Source organism: Vipera berus, assembly GCF_964194415.1.
Source record: "Vipera berus genome assembly, chromosome: 1".
In the NCBI taxonomy this organism is placed as follows: Eukaryota; Metazoa; Chordata; class Lepidosauria; order Squamata; family Viperidae; genus Vipera; species Vipera berus.
This window is the reverse complement of record NC_138202.1, coordinates 316,602,538-316,622,996: the sequence shown is the minus strand read 5'-3', so window position 1 is coordinate 316,622,996 and position 20,459 is coordinate 316,602,538. Positions and strand designations below refer to the sequence as shown.

General features: G+C 39.5%; 1 protein-coding gene across 1 annotated transcript in view; it reads left to right on the top strand.

Moving 5' to 3' along the window:
- Positions 1-20,459, top strand: part of THADA (THADA armadillo repeat containing) — a 152,029-nt gene that overhangs the window by 70,091 nt on the left and 61,479 nt on the right. The window contains exons 28-29 of the mRNA XM_081313022.1: positions 8,413-8,502; positions 9,224-9,355. Coding sequence (XP_081169148.1) covers positions 8,413-8,502; positions 9,224-9,355 — 222 coding nt within the window. The remainder of the gene's footprint in view (positions 1-8,412; positions 8,503-9,223; positions 9,356-20,459) is intronic.

Genomic DNA, 20,459 nt, shown 5'->3' with positions numbered 1-20,459 from the left:
AAAGCCAAATTTTCAATGCCCTGCAAAAAGCCAGCAGGGTTCGGACAAAACTATTCTCTAGGGCGGGGGTAGGCAACCTCGGCTCTTTTATGACTCATGGACTTCAACTCCCAGAATTCCTGAGTCAGCTGACTCAGGAATTCTGGGAGTTGAAGTCCATGAGTCATAAAAGAGCCGAGGTTGCCTACCCCTGCTCTAGGGGAATGATTTTTTGGAGAGCAACTACCATATCACATTTTGTTGCATTCCTTAGAAGCAATACATGTTTTACTGAGAAAATGCAACTCTTCAGAAAAGGAGTGATTTTAATTGTATTGAATATGGCACAAAACATGTAAAGTCTGAATTCATTTTAATTTTTTAAGCTTGTGTAAAATAAACATTAAAAGTAATTAGATATGTATTGTGCTTTCATGCTGGCTAGGAAGATAACCAAAATAATTCAAATAAGTATTTGTTTTTGTGAAATCAAACTTTATTCCCTCTATTAAATATGATAATTTTTGTAACAAGAATAACTTGGATTAGAATTTTAAAAATTGCATATGCAAGCAGCAAATACTGATGTCGGCAATAAAAAGTACTTGCTGATTTTTTTTCCTTGTTGTTGTTAGTTGCGAAGTCGTGTCTGACCCATTGCGGCCCCATGGACAATGTTCCTCCAGGCCTTCCTGTCCTCTACCATCTTCTGGAGTCCAATTAGGCTCAATCCTACTGCTTCAGTGACTCCATCCAGCCACCTCATTCTCTGTCGTCCTCTTCTTCTCTTGCCTTCAACCTTTCCCAGCATTAGACTCTTCTCCAGTGAGTCCTTCTCATTAGGTGGCCAAAGTATTTGAGTTTCAACTTCAGGATCTGACCTTCTAAAGAGCAGTCAAGGTTGATTTCCTCTAGGACTGACCGGTTTGATCACCTTGCAGTCCAAGGGACTCGCAGGAGTCTTCTCCAGCACCATAGTTCAAAGGCCTCAATTCTTTGGCGCTCAGCCTTTCTTATGGTCCAACTTTCACAGCCATACATTGCAACTGGAAAGACCATAGCCTTGACTATACACACTTTTTTTGTTGGGTGGATGTCTCTGCTTTGTAGTGTGCTGTCTATATTTGCCATGGATTTCCTCCCCAGGAGCATGCGTCTTTTAATTTCTTGGCTGCAGTCCCGTCTGCAGTGATCTTGGAGCCCAGGAAAATAAAATCTGTCACTACCTCCATTTCTTCCCCATCTATTTGCCAGGAATTGAGAGGGCCGGATGCCATGAACTTGGTTTTCTTAATGTTTAGTTTCAACCCAACTTTTGCACTCTCCATCTTCACTCGCAACAAGAGGCTCCTTAGTTCCTCTTCACTTTCTGCCATTACAGTGGTATCATCTGCATATCTTGGGTTGTTGATATTTCTCCCGGCAATCTTAATTCCAATTTTTGATTCATCTAGCCCTGCCTTTCTCATGATGTGCTCTGCATATAAGTTAAACAGGCAAGGTGACAGTATACAGCCTTGCCGGACTCCTTTCCCAATTTTGAACCAATCAGTGGTTCTGTGTCCAGTTCTCACTGTTGCTTCTTGACCCGCATATAGGTTTCTGAGGAGACAAATAAGATGGTCTGGTACTCCCATCTTTTTAAGAACTTGCCACAGTTTGTTGTGATCCACACAATCAAAGGCTTTAGCATAGTCAATGAAGCAGAACTAGATGTTTTTCTGGCACTCACTATCTTTCTCCATGATCCAGTGTATGTTGGCAATTTGATCTCTAGTTCCTCTGCCTCTTCGAAATCCTGCCTGTGCTTCTGGTAGTTCTCGATCCACATACTGCTGGAGTCTAGCTTGTAGGATTTTAAGCATAACTTTACTAGCATGTGAAATGAGTGCAATGGTACGATAGTTTGAACATTCTTTGGCACTGCCTTTCTTTGGAATTGGAATGTAAACTGATCTTTTCCAATCCTGTGGCCACTGTTGAGTTTTCCAAATTTGCTGGCAAATAGAGTGTAGCACTTCTACTGCATCGTCTTTTAAGATTTTGAATAGCTCAGCTGGAATACTGTCACCTCCACTAGCTTTGTTGTTGCTCAACTTTCCTAAGGCCCATTTCACTTCACATTCTAGGATGTCTGGCTTGAGGTCAGTGACCACCTCATCGTGGTTATCAGGGATGTTAAGCTCGTTCTTCTTTAGTTCTTCTGTGTAATTTTGCCACCTCTTCTTAATCTGCCTCTTTTGTGTCCCTGCCATTTTGGTCCTTTATCATGCCTTATAGCAAAATACCATACCATAACCATACCATAACCATACCATACCCATACCGTACCGTACCATACCATACCATACGATACCATACCATACCATACCACACCATACCATACCATACCATACCATACCATACCATACCATACCATACCATACCATACCATACCATACCATACCATACCATACCATACCCCAGGTTTTTTTTCCAGAGTTTCTTTTAATTAGAGACCTTAAAGATTGAAATGGGATATTTCATAAGTAATGTGCCCTACCATTGAGCTATGATTATAAAATTGAACCCTAGTTTAGGTAGAATTTTTGTTTAATAAATTAAATGTGTTCAGACTTTTTTTTTCCAGCACTTTACCACTGATGCCATTTCAGATTTCCATATGTTTGAATGCTTTCCTAATTGTAGCCTTTGGTGCTGTTTGCCACTATTGCCTGAGAAAATTTTCCACTTTTTCTATTCTTGAAGCCTGCTTGAATTTAATCTAGATATTGTCAGTTGAGAGGAAGTTAAATATAATGAGCAGGAACATTACACTCCCTATGTAATCAGCCATGAAATTGCTAGATGCCAAGCAATTTGAAAAATATCTATATAAATATTTATATAAATAAACATACAATGTTTATTCATGCTTTTCTTAACAAAATTTCCATGAATTCCATACAAAATGAAATAATAAATTAATGTATAATTCTTTGAGCTTCATCTTGGGCAGTGGGGGAACCTAGCTGAATGAAAATAAGAATTTCCTGCTGCTGGTAAAACTCCTTTCATTTTCCCTTTGTGGAAAGACTCATAATTATCTTTCTAATTTTACTTCAAAACACTGAGAATTAATGAAGGCATAGATTTGATATGCTAATATACTGAGCATGAGGTTAATTATTGTTAAGCAAACACCAATGTTAGGTCATTATAACTAACACATAAACAGTTGTGTTTGGCAGTCTGATTCATACTCACATATAGCACCCACTGATCACCTGCCCATACTTTTACCTGCCTATGGCACTTAACTACATGCCTGCCTGCCTGCCCACCTGTAGAAGCCACCTGCATGCCGGCTCATAGTACCCACCCACCACACTCTCACCCACCTGCATTGCATAGCAGTTAATTGCCCACCTGTAGCTCTTCTCCACTGGCCAGGTTATGAGCCACCTGAAAAGGAAAGGTTTTTAGTGATTGTGACTTGTAACTTCGTGCCAGCTTCCCCATTGACTTTGCTTTTTGGAAGACAGCAGGAAGTAGCAAGTTGTGGTTACATTTGGTCCTTGCCTCATAAGACATTGTCCTCATTTAATGACAGCAACGAGGACTGCCAGGATTTCCATTTCTAAACCTCATGGGCATGTGATGTTTTACAATTGCATTGCTTACAAATAGAAATTCTGGTCCTAATTACCATTGTTACTCAAGGACCTGTTCAGTGACCATTCAAAGTCATGAGGGTGCTGAAAAAATGGACCTGTGACTGATCCTTGAACTTATACAAGTTTTATTGATTCTAATATTTACATATACATGTATTTGTGAAACAATATGGTGGTTAGGTAATTAAAATAAGAAATAACCATTTGTAAATAGTTCAGGTTACATCAACAGAGATATCCTCTCTAATTCCCTTAGTGATTACATAATCAAAATAAGCAAGTTAGTATATTTCTGGTTATAACCAAGTCAATCAACAGAATTCAAAATATATTTTCACTAATACATATCAATATCCTGTCTAATTTTCATCTTAGCAAATCACCAGTTATTAGAAATGTATTTTTTGCCTTAACCGTTCAACAATTATTAAAATGCTATATTTTATATATAAAATTCTAAATTCTATACTATAGGTCAAAAATAGCCACTAAATATTCTATAAGGCATCTTAACCATACATCAATTATTAAAATAGTATCTTTTAATATGTCATTCCAAATTCTATAATATAGTTTGGAGTTATATTTCCTTTACAAATCTAAGAGCTAAATGTAAAATCGGTGATATATTTTTAGAGATTTCCCTTAAACCATAGAAATATATTTTAGGAATCCCAAAAGATAAACAAGTTCAGTCTTTTAAATCTAACTCTTGCCTTCCTTTTATGCCAATCATGTTTCGCTCTTGGTATCTTTAAATTCTCAAATATATCTTCCTTTCTTCCTATACCCCTTATTTGAATCCAGGGAGCGTATCCAAATGTCAGTTTTGTAAGGAACATGTCCCCTTTGTAACCATTGTATTTTTGCTTTGGTAGTTCAGTTTTTGGTGGTTGATATAATATAATTGTCATTAAATCAGTCAAATCTTTTTGTTCTTCCAATTCTATCTGGGTTAGGTAGAAAGTAGTAGCTGGTATTGTATTTGTCATTTGATTAATTGAATTCTCAATATAGTGTATTTGAAGGCCTTTAGTGTCTTCACTCTTGGTGTTGCTTTCTTCAGGTACTGTTACTTTTTGGCTTGTAAATTTTGTAGTTGCTATTAAAGTTTGGACTTTAAGGTTTTCTGTAGGTTGCTTTTGTTGTTCTTTGAAATCTCCTGTTTTAGTGTTAGTTTCCACTTCTATTTGGTTTTGGGTTATCTTTTCCTCATTTAAGGTCAGAGTTTGATTTGGTGGCTTTAAATTGTCAGATTTTTCTTGCAGCTTAGCTTTAATTTCCTCTGTCATTGCCAAGATTGTGTCCAGTATCAGTTTATAATCAAGTGGTGGGATGTATTCATCCATTTCGTTGTTGTTTACAGTTAAATCTTCCATGGAGACTGTTTTTTTTTAATCCCATTTATATCCCGCCCTTCTCCGAAGACTCAGGGCGGCTTACAATTTAAGCACAAACCAATGTGCTTAGCAATAGCCTTCATTCTATGTATATGCCTGCTTATTAGGGCTTTCGCCCCCCCCCCCCAAGCGGCATTATTACAAAGTCACCTCCTGAAGAGTTGTATTCAGTGCCAGGTGTTCTCACACTTATCTTCAAGGACAGCTCTGTTATTCAGAGAGCTTTACAACATAAAAAGGAAATTTACTTGCTGTACCAGGTTTCGCCACAAGATGTCATCAATAACATGTAACATGCAATGTAAGAGGTGTTTTTTTTCTTTTTCTTTTTCCAAATTAATATAGAACTTTTCTAGAATTGGTCCAATTTTTTTTAATTCACAGTTTAAAGAAAGAATAGGATAGTGAGTCCCCAGCAACAAATAGAAGCTTTTTAGTAAGTACAACTGAAATTGCTTAAATTCTTTGCTGCATTAATTGGATTTCTTTTGTAACTTTGAGGCTTTAAGCTTTGTTCCCAAAGTAGGTATTTGCCATTTTCTCAAAAATAAGGAAGGAGAAGATGATTAAGGGAATAGGAAAGGTAAAAGCTCACACAGGTCCTCCAGATTGCTTCATAGTGCTAGGTAGTATTTTTGGCTTTTGGCAGGGAGCAGCTTAGTGATCAGCCATCTTTATGGCCAGTCTCTTCTTCGGGCCAAAGGAAATGATCCTGGATTCCAGTGGAGGGCTGTCGCCCTTCCGCGATCACAGGGAAGTCCTCCTCTCGGTAATCGCCCCTCCAGGGTGATTTTTGACCCTTTTCAGGGTCCTCCAAACAAGAAAGAAATGGACGGCAGGAGACAGACTGTCCCTGCATGTCTGGAAGCGCCGCTCGTGCGAACCGGGTGATCCTTGAACTTATGACAGTCGCAGTGTCCCTGTGGTAATGTGGTAACAATTCAAAACTGCCTGCAGTTAATATAGCCGTCTACGCTGCTCCCCCGTCCGCGCTGTTCGTTGTCTTCTTCAACTATCTCCCCTCTTCTGGACTTAACATCCCAGCCATACATAGTGGTGCCACAGAAATGTCCTGCAAGCTGATGGATGACAGCTGCAGGTGGGCAGGTATACGCTGTTGCCCATCAAGAAGGAAAGGGCCCTGCCATCCAGGGCAATCCTTTTCCATGGCAATGGGGCTTCTTGCCATGCTGAGACATATTTTTTTTCTGTCCCCCCCCTAACTGCATACCAATAACATTAGAGTGAGGTAAGAGGGCCGCTCAAGGAGGCATGGCTTTTGAAAGACTGTTTCTGTTGCTGTGGAATTGTGGGCAAGATGGGCCTGGGCGAGTGATATGAGGCACTTCTCATTCAGCAAACCACTGAAGGTAATGGGCTCCAAAGCAGTCACTTTTTTGGGGCTTGGTGCATTGCAGCTGTAAGGCTGCTTGCTGTGCCACTGCTCTGGAACATCTTACTGGGGCTGCTTGCCATGCTAAAGCTATAGACTCAGGATTTGCTTGCCCTGCTGTCACAACAGTCTGTTTGCCACACCACTGTGGGACCTCTTGTCGCTTAAGGTGGCACTCCTCAGTGGTGGTTTCAAGCCCAGGTGAGTTGAAGGACAGGTAGTCTCTTGTGTTGGAAAAACCAAGGTTCAGGGCTTGGATTGGGGTGGTCCTCGCCTAATGACTGAGATTTGTTTTTACATTGGCAACGAGGACTGCCAGAATGACAGTCACTTATTAGGGTGGTCATAAGATGTTTCACTTAATTACATCTTTGTTTAGCAGTGGAGTTGCTTTTCCCTATTAAAGTTATTAAGTGAGGACTTCCTGTAATGTCTTTCAGCTGTTTGCACATTTTCAAATGTTGCTGTCCATTTTGCCCTTTTTTGTAAACCACTTCCCAAGGCATACAAATTCAACTCCTTGCTCCCGTTTTTTGCCACGATTTTCTCCATTTTCCTGTCAGACCCAGCTATCTTCATTTTTGAATATATTCATTTTCAGAATTATACTATTCATTGTATCATACAATCTTTCATTTGCTATTTAGTTCACAACCAATACAGAATTGCATTGTTTATACTTTTCTCCATAAATACATGAAGAGTACCAAATCCGCCTTTCTACTTTCCCAATGTATAAACAGTGTCCAAATGTTCCATATATTTTCTTGATTGCTTAACTTCCATTATCTTACTATTCCATTCAGTAATTCAGTTTTTATCTTCATATTCCAAAGTACATGTAATTCAAGGCTGTTTACTTTATCACTTTCAAGCCTATTCACTTTCTTTAAATCAACAAACAATTAACGTTCCTTTTCACTGATATATATTATTCAATGATTTGCTGAAAAACCACAATTTGACCTACATACCTCTTGCTGGGCACAAATTTTCAGTGTGCTTCCCCAATTTGTTCATTGTTATTTCTCATGCACTTTCAATTAAAATTATGCTAAGTATCTCCCCTGGCACACTTAACAAATTAATCTCTTTCTAGTTTTCATTCATTCTTTACTGCAGTGCTCATCCAATTCTCAGGCACAGATGGAGTGTTCACACACACATTAAACAAATTGCACAGTCATTACATTTCTCCAGTAACACCATCTACACTACAGCTCAGTGTTTTTCAACCTTGGCAACTTTTAAGATGTGTGGATTTCAACTCCTAGAATTTCGCAGCCACTACGCTACAACTTTTTCTTTTTTATGAAACAATTTAGATTTATTAAGTTTTGGCCAAAGTTTTAAATCAGCTTCTCAGATGGTGTAAAGCATTATATTGCAAGGAATAAATGTAATAGAAAGAAATGTACTTTGCATATGTAAAATTATCATGTTGAAGGAAAGGTTTCTCCTGGACCTGGACTTGAATTTCTGTGCGTAGGAAGTTTTTGTATGGGGGAAATATTCAGTACTGCCATGTTCCATATTCCATTTGCTATCAATTATTTTCAATCCAATAATAGTTCTACTACTTTGTTCTACCACTTCAGTTGTTGCTTTATTAAACTTAATGGAGGGGAGCTTCCTCTAAAAGCTGAAGCATTAAAATCATAAACTGCAGATCCCCTAACTCTAGATTGCTGTAACTCATCAATAGGTGAGATGATTTGGAATGATGAGTTACATTCCACAATTGTGTTAAATTAGTTTTTCAATGAAATAAATACCTAATATAAGAGATTCTTCAATGTTATTTTTTAATTATTTCATATAATATTTTTAATAGTTATACATATTTTATAGTGTCTTTCACATGTTTTGAGTAACATGAACTTTTGAATAGTTTAGATTGTACCAAATTACCTATAAATCTAGAAGACAGTCTTGAAAATAGTGTGTTGTTATAAACTACTGATTTTCTTATATTCTTCTACAGAATGACGGGGAGGGAGTTCTTTACTCGATTCCCAAGTCTTTATCCATTTTTGCTCAGTCAATTGGAAAAAATAACCGATATAGCAGACAGGTACGAAAACTCATTGTTATATATCACAACAAAATGTTAGAAGAGGAAAATGGGTTGATAGGATATGATTTTGCTGGGCATGCTTCAAAAATTATTTGGAAAAAGTACTTCAGACCTGGCATGACCATGTTACTTCTCTGCTGTTCATTAAAAAGGCTTTTTGTTTTTTTAGGCATCCTTGTTAGCCTGAATAAAAGTGTAGTTTCTTTAAGCAGTATTTATTACAGTTGATGATATTTTTGTCTGGAAGCCTGAAAAATGTAGGTTGCCTAATGAATAGTTCTGAAGTATTTTTTCCCTTATCAATTTTTAAATTGCTCACAACTCTTTTGAAGACTTTTTAAAGCAATTAATTGTTCTCTTCATTCTTATGTATTATTTGAACATAAAAGGATGACATTCTGCATTAAAATGATTTTAAGATTAATTTTAAATTCAATTTTATTTTAAAATATTAAGACAAAATTCACATTGATATATTTTTTACCTGTGATTTTGGGATTCAGCTTTCCTATAGAGAAAAAAGTAGTTTTTTAAAAATATGTTCTCTTATTGTAATGTAATTGGGTTGTATGCTTGTGTACATTTTAAAAGATGGAAAAGTGAATAAATTTGGTCCATGACTATGAAATGCTATAAACAACTGGCCCTTTATCTATATGAACACTTAATTGAAAAAGCAAGATTATAATTTAGACAAACTTTGTATATTTTTATGTAGTAAAACTACAGAGTTGAAGCTTCACCCAAGCTTATTTCTCTTGCTTTTGGTCTTGAGTAAGCTGTATCCATCACCAATGGATGGCACATATTCTGCCCTTAGCATGGCTTCCTTTGTTCCTCTTATTTTGAGGTAAGTTGGATTTTTAATGCTTAGTTTTCCTTGAGAAAGTTCCCAATTAATTTTATTATGCAAAGTATTATTAGTTTAAAATACTTTTTTTCATTCAGTCCTTTACAACATTTATTTTTTTAGTAAATGTTAAGTATAATGTAGCACATGTATGGAGATTCTCAGTCATCCAAGTCACGATTATACCAAAGGTGATTTTTCAAAAGGCTAAAGTGAGAGAAGATTCATTTTCCTGAGAGGCTAAACGAAGGGTGATTTTCAGTGGTGGGAACAACTGGTTCTCTGTGTGGATGCTACTTCCAGAAGTCCATTCTGGGCCTGGGCAACAAAAAATTAGCTACCGGTTCTACCAAACTGCTGCGAACTGGCTGAATCTCACCACTGGTGATTTTACAGTAAAGTACTGTAAAGTACCTTTACAGTAAAGTACTTGCCTGTTCAAGGGACGCGGTGGCTCAGTGGGTTAGGACGCTGAGCTTGTCGATCTGAAGGTCGACAGTTTGGCGGGTCGAATCCCGAGTGCCGTGTAGCAGAGTGAGCGCCTGTTACTCGTCTCAGCTTCTGCCAACTTAGCAGTTCGAAAGCACGTAAAAATGCAAGTAGAAAAATAGGGACCACTACGGCGGGAAGGTAACAGCGCTCCGTGCACCTTTGGCGTCTAGTCATGCCGGCCACATGACCACAGAGATGTCCTCGGACAAGCGCTGGCTCTTCGGCTTTGAAACGGAGATGAGCACCGGCCCCTAGAGTCGGAAACGACTAGCACGCGTGTGCGGGGGAACCTTTACCTTTACCTTTACCTTACTTGCCTGTTCAATTACTTTCTGGACAGCAATGATGGGTATGAAGATCCAGTTGTATGGTCTTCCCATAGCCTTTCAAGAAAAGAAATCTAGCTTAGTTCAGTAGAAAAACCTGAGGGACTGATTTTCTATCTGTATTCTTACATATTTAAAACACAGGATATACTGTATCTAATTAGATTTTGAATACTTTCATTTCAACACATGAAATTTTTAATTTAGCAAAAATTGAATTAAAAATTTGCTGTGTTCTAAATGAAATGCATAAATCATTTTAGTCACAAGTCTCAATAATTTGTGTGGTAAGATGACTTGGTTCTCCTTATTAAATGAGACAACTCTTATTCTACTGTGATATTAAAATTGCATGTTAATTTAGTAGATACCATATATAAGCACATTTACCATAATGTAAATATCACATGATTTTTTTTTAAGTTTGTAACATTTTATTATATTATACAATAAAATACAAAAATACAAAAGCAAATAATAGGACACAGTGGGGAGGGAAAGGGGAAAGAAAGAAAATCTCTAGCACATGGAACACTATATTTATTTATTTATTTATTTATTTGATTTGTATACCGCCCTTCTCCCTAAGGACTCAGGGCGGTGAACAGTGACAAAAAAACAGAATGCACAAATACAGATATTGAAAACAAATTAAACCCTAATTTTGCCCAAATGCAGAAGATAGTTATCTTAAAACAATAATTATGCCCTTACTTGCCTTTATTAGCAGTTTTGGTCTGTTTTTACTACATGCGGATTACTATCTCCTCTGTTAAATGCTGGCTAATTCTGATTTACCATGCATTTATTTTGATTGATTCATTGTTTGCTATAGGTTTTGCTTTAGGCATTCATCATTCATTCATTCATTCATCATTGGTATCCTTCAGTCTTGACAGACTATGGTATCGTGCTCTGGAAAGAGCTCCTAAAGCAGCATCTGGTGTGGCTAAAAAGGCCAATTCAAGAGTGGCAGTCCCTTCCACACTGAGGGCAGATACGATCTGTCCCCTGTCCAGCCCCCAGATTTCGCTGGTTCCGGGACTGCCTCTTTGCCTCAGCCTGCCGCACAAGTGTCTCTTCGAATTGGAGAAGGCCATGCTGGTGCTGGAGAAGACTCCTACGAGTCCCTTGGACTGCAAGGAGACCAAACCGGTCAGTCCTAGAGGAGATCAACCCTGACTGCTCTTTAGAAGGCCAGATCCTGAAGCTAAAACTCAAATACTTTGGCCACCTAATGAGAAGGAAGGACTCACTGGAGAAGAGCCTAATGCTGAGAAAGATTGAGGGCAATAGAAGAAGGGGACGACAGAGAATGAGGTTGCTGGATGGAGCCACTGAAGCAGTAGGCGTGAGCCTAAATGTACTCCAGAAGATGGTAGAGGACAGGAAGGCCTGGAGGAACGTTGTCCATGGGGTCGCGATGGGTCAGACATGACTTTGCAGCTAACAACAACAATGCTGCGTCTTTAGCCTCCAAGCTGAGCGATCAGAGGTCAAGGTTTCCCAGCTGTTAATGTCCATTCCCAAGGCCTTTAGATCCCTCTTGCAGATATCCTTATATTGCAACTCTGGTCTCCCTCTGGGGCGTTTTCTCTGCACTAGTTCTCCATACAGGAGATCTTTCGGAATCCGACCATCAGCCATTCTCACGACATGCCCAAGCCCGAGTAGACGTCGCTGTTTCAATAGTGTATACATGCTAGAAATTCCAGCACATTCCAGGACTGCGCTATTTGGAACTTTGTCATGCCAGGTGATGCCAAGAATATGTCGGAGACAGTACATATGAAAGGTGTTTTACTTTTCCTCCTGCCGTGCGTAAGGGGTCCAAGACTCACTTCAGTACAAGAGTGTGCTCAGGACGCAGGCTCAATAGACCTGGATCTTTGTATGTTCTGTCAGCTTCTTATTAAGCCATACTCGCTTTGTAAGTCTGGAAAATGTAGTGGCCGCTTTACCAATACATTTATTCAGCTCAGTATCTAAAGAGAGAGTGTCGGAGATGGTTGAGCTGAGGTACACAAGTCATGGACGACCTCCAGTTCTTGTGCAAAGATTTGTAATACAGGGAGGTGAATCCACGTCCTGACCCATGACTTGTGTTTTTTTTTCAGACTGATTGTTAGTCCAAAGTCTTGGCAGGCCTTGCTAAAACAGTCCATAAGTTGTTGAAGGTCTTCGGCAGAGTGAGCAGTAACGGCAGCATCGTCAGTGAAGAGGAAATCCTGTAGGCATTTCAGCTGTACTTTAGACTTTGCTCTCAATCGAGAGAGATTAAAGAGTTTTCTGTCTGATCTGGTCCGGAGATAAATACCCTCTGTTGCAGTTCCAAAAGCGTGTTTCAGCATGACAGCAAAAAAGATCCTGAATAAAGTTGGCACGAGGACGCAGCCCTGCTTCACTCCACTTCGAATGTCAAAGGAATCTGATGTTAAGCCATCAAAAGCTACAGTGCCCTTCATTTCTTCATGAAAGGACCTGATGATGTTGAGGAGCTGAGGTGGACATCCAATCTTGGGGAGAATTTTATAAAGGCCGTCCCTATACTAACCAAGTCAAAACCCTTCGTAAGATCTATGAAGCCTACGAAAAGTGGCTGTCTTTGTTCCCTGCATTTCTCCTGCAGCTGTCTAAGGGAAAATACCATGTCAGTAGTGGACCTGTTGGCTCGGAATCCACACTGTGATTCTGGGTAGACTCTCTCTGCAAGCACCTGGAGCCTCTTCAGTACGACATGGGCAAGCAGCTTCCCTACAACACTGAGAAGAGAGATTCCACGGTAGTTGTTACAGTCACCCCTGTCACCTTTGTTCTTATACAGTGTGATGATATTTGCATCCTTCATGTCCTGTGGTACTCCACCTTCCCTCCAACAAAGACAGAAGATTTCATGCAGTTCGGTGGGGGTGTTCTCTTTGCAGCACTTCAGAATTTTGGCAGGGATGTTATCTTTCCTGGGTGCCTTGCCGGAGGCAAGGGAATCCAGGGCCACGTTTAGTTCTTCTAAAGTTGGTTCACTGTCAAGCTTCTCCAAGACAGGCAGGCACTCAATATTATTTAATGCTTCTTCAGTTACCCTATTTTCTCTGGCTGCACCCAGCGTGCCATCTGCTATGCTCGGTCCTGGATAACCTCGCCTGTAGCAGACTCTGTGTTGGACCTAAGGCTTGCTTGATGCCATCATACGTCCCCTTGATGTTGCCTGTGTCAGCTGCTATCTGGATCCGAGAGCAAAGCTGCAGCCAACGGTTGTTAGCACATTTCCTGGTGGTCTGTTTGACTTTGCTACGAGCAGCTCGCAGAACCTGTAGGTTGTGCTCACTGGAACAGGCTTTATATGCAATTAGAGCTCTCTTTTTTTCCTCAATGGCTGGCGTCAGCTCCTCCGAATGGGCTTCAAACCAATCTGCTGTCTTTCTGATCTCTTTACCAAATACTGACAAGGCGGTGTTATAAACAGCATTCTTGAAATATTCCCATTGTTCAGACGCATTTGCTTCAGCCGGGCCTGGGAGAATTTCCTTGAGTGCTTGTGCAAATTCCTCCACTTTGCCCTGATTGCAGGACTTGCTCATGTCAATTCGTGGTCTTCCTTCCTTCTTTGAGTGATGCAATCTCTTTGTTTTCAGTTTTATTTTGCTGCACACCAAGGAGTGGTCTGCATCGCAATCAGCGCCCTGGTAGCTGCATGTGATTGTAATACTGGGAAGGTTGGAGCACCTGGTAAGAATCAAGTTGAGCTGGTGCCAATGCTTCGATCTTGGATGTCTCCAAGAGACTCTGTGTTGAGGCTTTGTTTTAAAGAATGTATTGCTAACACAAAAACAGTAGTAGCAGCAAAACTCCAGCAGGCGTTGGCCATTTTTGTTCATCTTCCCGACACCGAACTGACCTAAAGAAGTGGGCCAAGAAGTATAATCAGCTCCAACTCTGTTATTAAAATCGCCAAGGATAAACAGTGGTTCTTTCTCAGGGATTTTCTTGATAGTAGCAGCCAGATCATCGTAGAATTTATCTTTGGATTCTACTGAAGATGATAATGTCGGTGCATATGCACTAATAAGAGTAACAAGCCCTGTTGATGAGTGGAGCTGCAGGGACAGAATTCTTTCACTTCCTGCAGCAGGTGGAGTAATGAATCCTAGTAGGGTGTTTCTGACCGCAAAGCCAACCCCATATTCCCTAGTCTCATTCGATGGTTTTCCCTGCCAAAAGAATGAGAAGTTTCTCTCCTTAACAGATCCCGAGTCTGACAGCTTTGTCTCTTGAAGGGCAACGATGTCCATCTGCAGTTTGCTCAGCTCCATGTCGATGACAGCTGTCTTACCTATGTCATCTATTTCTTGCAAATCGTCAGAAAGGCCGGCAGTCATTCTCTGAACATTCCAAGTGCCCAACTTTAGGGCTAAAATTTTCTTTGTTTGTTTGTTTGTTGCATGGTGCAGAGTTATCGATGTGCTTGTCGGCTTTGACCCTAAACCCCATGGACCCTTTGAGGTTAACAGATTGTGGCAGGGCAGCACCTTACTGGCTGGGGGCTGCCCAGCTTAAGGCGGGCGGTAGCTGCCCAGTGAGGTACAGTGACCTCTCCCACCGTCGAAAGTGGCCCCTGGTGTCACGCTCTATGCCAATCAAGCAAAGACTTATAACTGGTAACTGCCACTTCCCGTGTTGTTTTAATGCTGTATGCAAAGCTGGAGTGTCCTCTCCAGAGCACGAAGCCTGGGTAGATTAATATGGAGGATAGACTGTTACCCAAGCAGCAGATCCCCCCTCTCCACATCGCTGAAATAATCCAATGGAACGGCGAGGCCAATACGATTAGTTCCAGCTGCGTCGCAGGAGTTACCAGAATGTGATTGTACACAGTCATGAACTGCTTCTGGGACTCCGGCTCCGGATTTTACCTGGAGGTTGACTCCTGAAGCCTTTTCCAGTAGTAGATATAGCCACAAGGCAGTGGAGGTTTGAAATCAGAGTTTCCCTTCTCCTAGAAGATGTTTCTGCCGTTTTATCCACCGTTGGGGCATTGAGCCCTCTTCCGCCTTCAAAACCATTGACCGTCTTCTCCTGTAACCCTGGAAAGGGGCCCTTACGAGGTGCTACCAGCTGGGCCAGCTGGACCAAGGTTTTTTTTAGGGAGGTATTACTCCTCCAGTGGATCACGTTTTGTCAGAACTCTCTGCTATGACCTGTCCGTCTTGGGTGGCTCTGCACGGCATAGCTCATAGCTTCATTGAATTACGCAAGCCCCTTCGCCACGACAAGGCAGTAATCCGTGAAGGGGTTTTAGGCATTATGCCTTCAACAAAAGATATGGGTCTTAGTTTGATTGCATAATGGATGGGCTGTAGTTCTTAAATAGGGCTCAACTTTAATTGGTTTAAAAAGCAAACATTTAAATTAATGCATTGGTTATTGCTAATTTTAATCAATAGAAGGAAGAGTCAATAGAAGGAAGAGCTTATTAATTGCATATTAGAAAAAAACCCCAACTATAATAGCGACTCAGAATGATGTTGGCTCCTGTTAGTTGGATGGTGTTCAAATGGGGCTCCATAGTCATCTATTATGGTTACTTTAATTTGGAATCCTGTATAGAGAAGAGTGTTGAAATTGCCCCTTTGAATTCCATGAAGCAGTAATTTCATTCACTCCTTCATTTGTTCATTCAATTAATTTCTGATTAATTTCAATCACAGAGTAACTCAGGGCAGTGTACAAACAGATTAAAAACATATCAAAATAATAAGGAAGATCCAAAAGATCAAGCAGTTGCTTAAGAGAGAAAGAATGGCAAATAAAGAATGGCAATTAGAAATATAGAATGGCCAAAACAATTGGGAATAAACGATATTTAAAAAAGTACTGTTCCCCACTGAATATTATGAATCATTAAATCCTAGAGTTGGAAGGGATCAAGAAAGGCTTCTACTTCAATATCCATCCCAGGATAGGAATCCTCAGACCATTCCAGACAAATTGCTGTCTAATCATTTCTTGAAAACCTCCAGTGATGGAGCTGTTCCATCACTTAATAGCTCTTGTAGTCAGGAAATTTCTCCTTATTTCAAGATTGGCTCTCCCTGTTGACTTCCACTTACTAGCTTTGTCTTTCCCTCAAGTACTATGAGAATTTTTCCATTCCCTCTACCCTGTAAAACATCCCATCATATATTGGAAGACTGCTATCATGTCCCTGCTTTAGCTTTTCTCTTCTTTAAGCTAAACATATCAGCTTCCTTTAACTAATCTTTGTATGATGTAGTCTACAAACTAGAGTTCCTCAGTGTCCTTTTATTGTCTAGACACAGAACTGCAGTGTAACTTAGAGTGGTACTATCACTTCCCATTATTTTGATATCATGTTTCTCATTCTGTATGTGAGAATCCTAACAGTCCCAAATGTTTAGGGTAGTCTGTATGGCTGTCAAAGGGAATACCTGCTACAATCTTTTTTTTAGCATAATGTTAGCATTGGAAAAGGGGCTAAAATATACTTTCTCCTGCCAGGAAGAAGGTGACATGCATCACTAAGTCATAATCTATAGCTTATAACACACACTAGCTCATTCATAAATTGCATTAAGAAAGAATGGGAAAAATATTTTGAAAGGGTAACTTGGCATTAGTTCTTATTTTCAATATTTGATTAAAAGTAATACAAAAGTAACATTGCAAAACTGTTAATTTTTCAGCCTTATGAGGTTTTAAAATACATAAAGGAAATAATTAAATGAAGTTAATAAATGCTTAGTAATTTTTCAATTTTAAACCATGACTTTTTGCTTTTAAAGCAAGTTAAGATGTTTTATCTAAATAGTTTTTAGGGGTGGCAAAGCCAATATTTAATGAAGGGGCTTGAAACTAGGTGATGTTATGCTTGAAACATTGAGTTTTCATCTTTTCAATGGTCAATATTGATAGAAATATAAATATGGACTGTGGGTTTGGGTGTTGTATCTTGATTAGGTATTTGTTTGTGGAGGCAAGTCGTATCTCACCTTGAGAAATGTGCAAATAGCATCAACCTTGACTTCTGTTTTATTTTGCTTAAAAATAGAAAGTAAATTAAGATTGTGCCAGGTAGAATAGATAATTTGTTTCTGAGTCAGGTGCGACTGTGTATGTATGTACGTACGGTATGTATGCATGTATGTATACAAAATATTCCAATGGTAATTTTGTGACTGTTGTATTTTGTTTTAGCTCATTACAGAGAGTCAGAAATGAGTGATCCCATTTACAATTGACTTGAAAACTAATTAGGTTAATTAGTTTGATTTGAATGACTGTGGTTCAGTGGTTCATCTGTTTGTCCTGAATATTTGCATAGACCCATTTTTTTTCTCCTCCAAGGTAAACCTTCTTAGGTAGGGGAAGGGGAAAGTTATAACTGGAGAGTGCCAAGTCAGATTCCTTGGGATTTAATCTTAAAAGATGGATCTGTTCGCAGGCTCCATGTTCTCTTAACAAAATGTGCTACACATGTTTAAGATTCTCAATCAGTAAGAGCAATTACAAGGCTCTTAATCAGGAGTAAATAACATGTTCTTTGTGTTTATTGCTTAAAATTAAAGAATTCTTATGAGCTAATGGGAAACAAAATGTAGACTATGTGATCTTCCACTGAGGAAGAATCAACCTCATCTAGTCCATTCCACTGTTTATTAAACCTTTGTTTCTATTGGGGAAAATGAATTATCACTAAATTTGACAATCCTGTCGAATCAACTTCACGGTTGCCCATTGCTTTGGGTCTGTATATCTGGGGTTTTCCTCAGTGGAAAAGATTGGTCACCCTAAATAATGGTTTTCCTAAAGTCACCTATTACTGAGTAAGGTTCTTATGTACTTTATATTTCTATTGTTGACATCAGTAAAATGGCTGTAAGAAGAAAGCAGTTGCTCTCGTTTGTTTTATATTAGTTTTCAAATTAGCTTCAAGTAGGCAGAATTATCCTTTATTATGAAGAAAACCAATGATAATTAAAGAAAAAATGTAATAAATTCAATGTGGCTTTAAAAAATTGCAAAACAAGACTAATTGAACTCATACTGGGATGGAGAAATGAGCTCTGTGAAATGCAATAAATATCTAGTTCAGTGTTTCCCAATTTCAACAACTTTAAGGTGGGTAGACCAACTCCCAGAATTCCACAGCCACACCAGGCTTTTTGTAGGTCCTTAAGCTAAGAACAGAATGCTGGGTGGGCAGCAGATTGTCAGGCCCAAGCCTCAGCTGAGCCTCAGCAGAGCTCCTGGAGCAAGGAGTGGGCTAGAGGGATGGGGGCAGAGTGTTTGGAATGGCAGTGGCAACAGGCTAATTAGTGGCATCCTTGCTTGTGAACTGGCACCATCCTCCTTGGCTTGCAGACCTGCCAGTCATGGTTGCAGAGTTGGAAGGGAACTAGATTTGGCCCTTTAGAGAAAAAGTTTGCCACCCTTGAGCAAAGAGATTGTATTGACTCTGGCTTTACTAAATGAGATTTTGAAGTGTTGGTGTGTTCCAGCAATTTTCTAGGTTCAAAGGCAGTGAGAAATTCAGTTCTGCCTTCTCTCTCTTTCTTTTTTCTCTATTAAACTCTGTACCCTATTACAGATTCCTGTATTATAAATTTGTGCTATCTAAATAAGAACATAAGAGATGTTTTGGACCAGAGGATTTCCTCATCAGGATTCTCCAGCTGGTTGGAAAACCACAAGTAAGACTTGTAGAGTGACTGAGCTTTACAATTAGATAGATAAGCAAAATGTCATTTTCCCATTTTTGTTGCTTAGCAATTACTGCTTCTGAAAGTATATATTCCAATCAGTAGTTAATAGATTATTATTACATGACATTCACCTGATTTTATCAGGTTGATAGTATATTCTGAATAAGGAAAATTAAACTGAAAATTGTAAATTACAGAGATCTGGATAGAGAAAAGTTTTTGGTGTGCACTTCATCTATATAGTATATTGCTTTGATCATGTATTATGTAGACATCTTAGGAGAAGCAACATCTTCAGCCAACAGAAGAATTCTTCAGGGCTACCAGGATTTCAGGGAAGTCTTATGTGGGCAATGTGTTCATTTTTTTCATGCTCAGGCATGACATATGCTTTAAAGTTTATTCTAACAAAGCAAAGGTTAAATGCAGACAACACAAACAGCTTTTACTTCATTACAACATTTGTGCTTTTACCTCAAGAATTTCCAGGTGTTGCATGATAAAGCCTGTCTGATTTGCTTTGTTTATTCTCTTTAAAAAGGCAAATCTCTTCAGAGTAATGTTAAGGGGAAAAGAAAAACCTTCCAAGTCAGTTTCGGTGAAAAGAAAGATCATAGAGAGATTTCATTGTAATCCAGTCTTGTTAAGTCTAGATTTATTGTTGGTATTTTTTAACATGAAGGAACCATGGTTGCTACTAGCACCTTTTATTCTTTGGAGACTTTATTTGACAATTCAAACAATTTCCTATGTTTACTGTGAACTGCCAGAAGGAAATAGTATGTTTTACAGACAGGAACTCCAGAATCAGATACACTGTTGTTGAATGACTTCTTTGTGACTTTAATAACAAGGAAGCAAAAATAGGCAACCCAACCTGAAGTTTTATGACTTGTTTACAATCTGCTGGACTATTATGCAGTAATGCCTTTCTTTCTTTCCACTTCTGCTTAATAAATTTATGTCTGGTAATTTCTGACAAAGAATAGTTGAGGGGAATACAGGAGGAATCAAAAGGTGGAATTCCTTGCTGGAAAATAATGAAATGTATTTCTCCAGTCCACTTCACTAAAGGCTTGTATCTAGAGAGCTATATCCTTCCTCCCTTCCTTCCCCTGTAAGTTAATGAAATTAATATTCTAGCAGAGATGAAACAATTGTGCTTTAAGATGAATGAGTCTTTTTTGATCAGACAATACAATACCCTTCAATGCCCTTGAAGACCACCCGGAGGCTTCAGCTGGCGCAGAGTGCAGCTGCACGGGTTGTGATGGGAGCACCCCGATACTCCCATATTACACCCCTCCTGCGTGAGCTGCATTGGCTACCGGTTGCCCTCCGGGTGAGATTTAAGGTGCTGGTACTTACCTTTAAAGCCCTACATGGCTTAGGCCCGGGATACTTGCAGGATCATCTGCTGCCAGGAACAAATTCCCATCGCCCAGTACGCTCACACAGAGAAGGCCTCCTCAGGGTACTGTCAGCTAGGCAATGTCGGCTGGCGACCCCCAGGGGGAGGGCCTTCTCTGTGGGAGCGCCAGCCCTATGGAATCAGCTCCCCCCTGA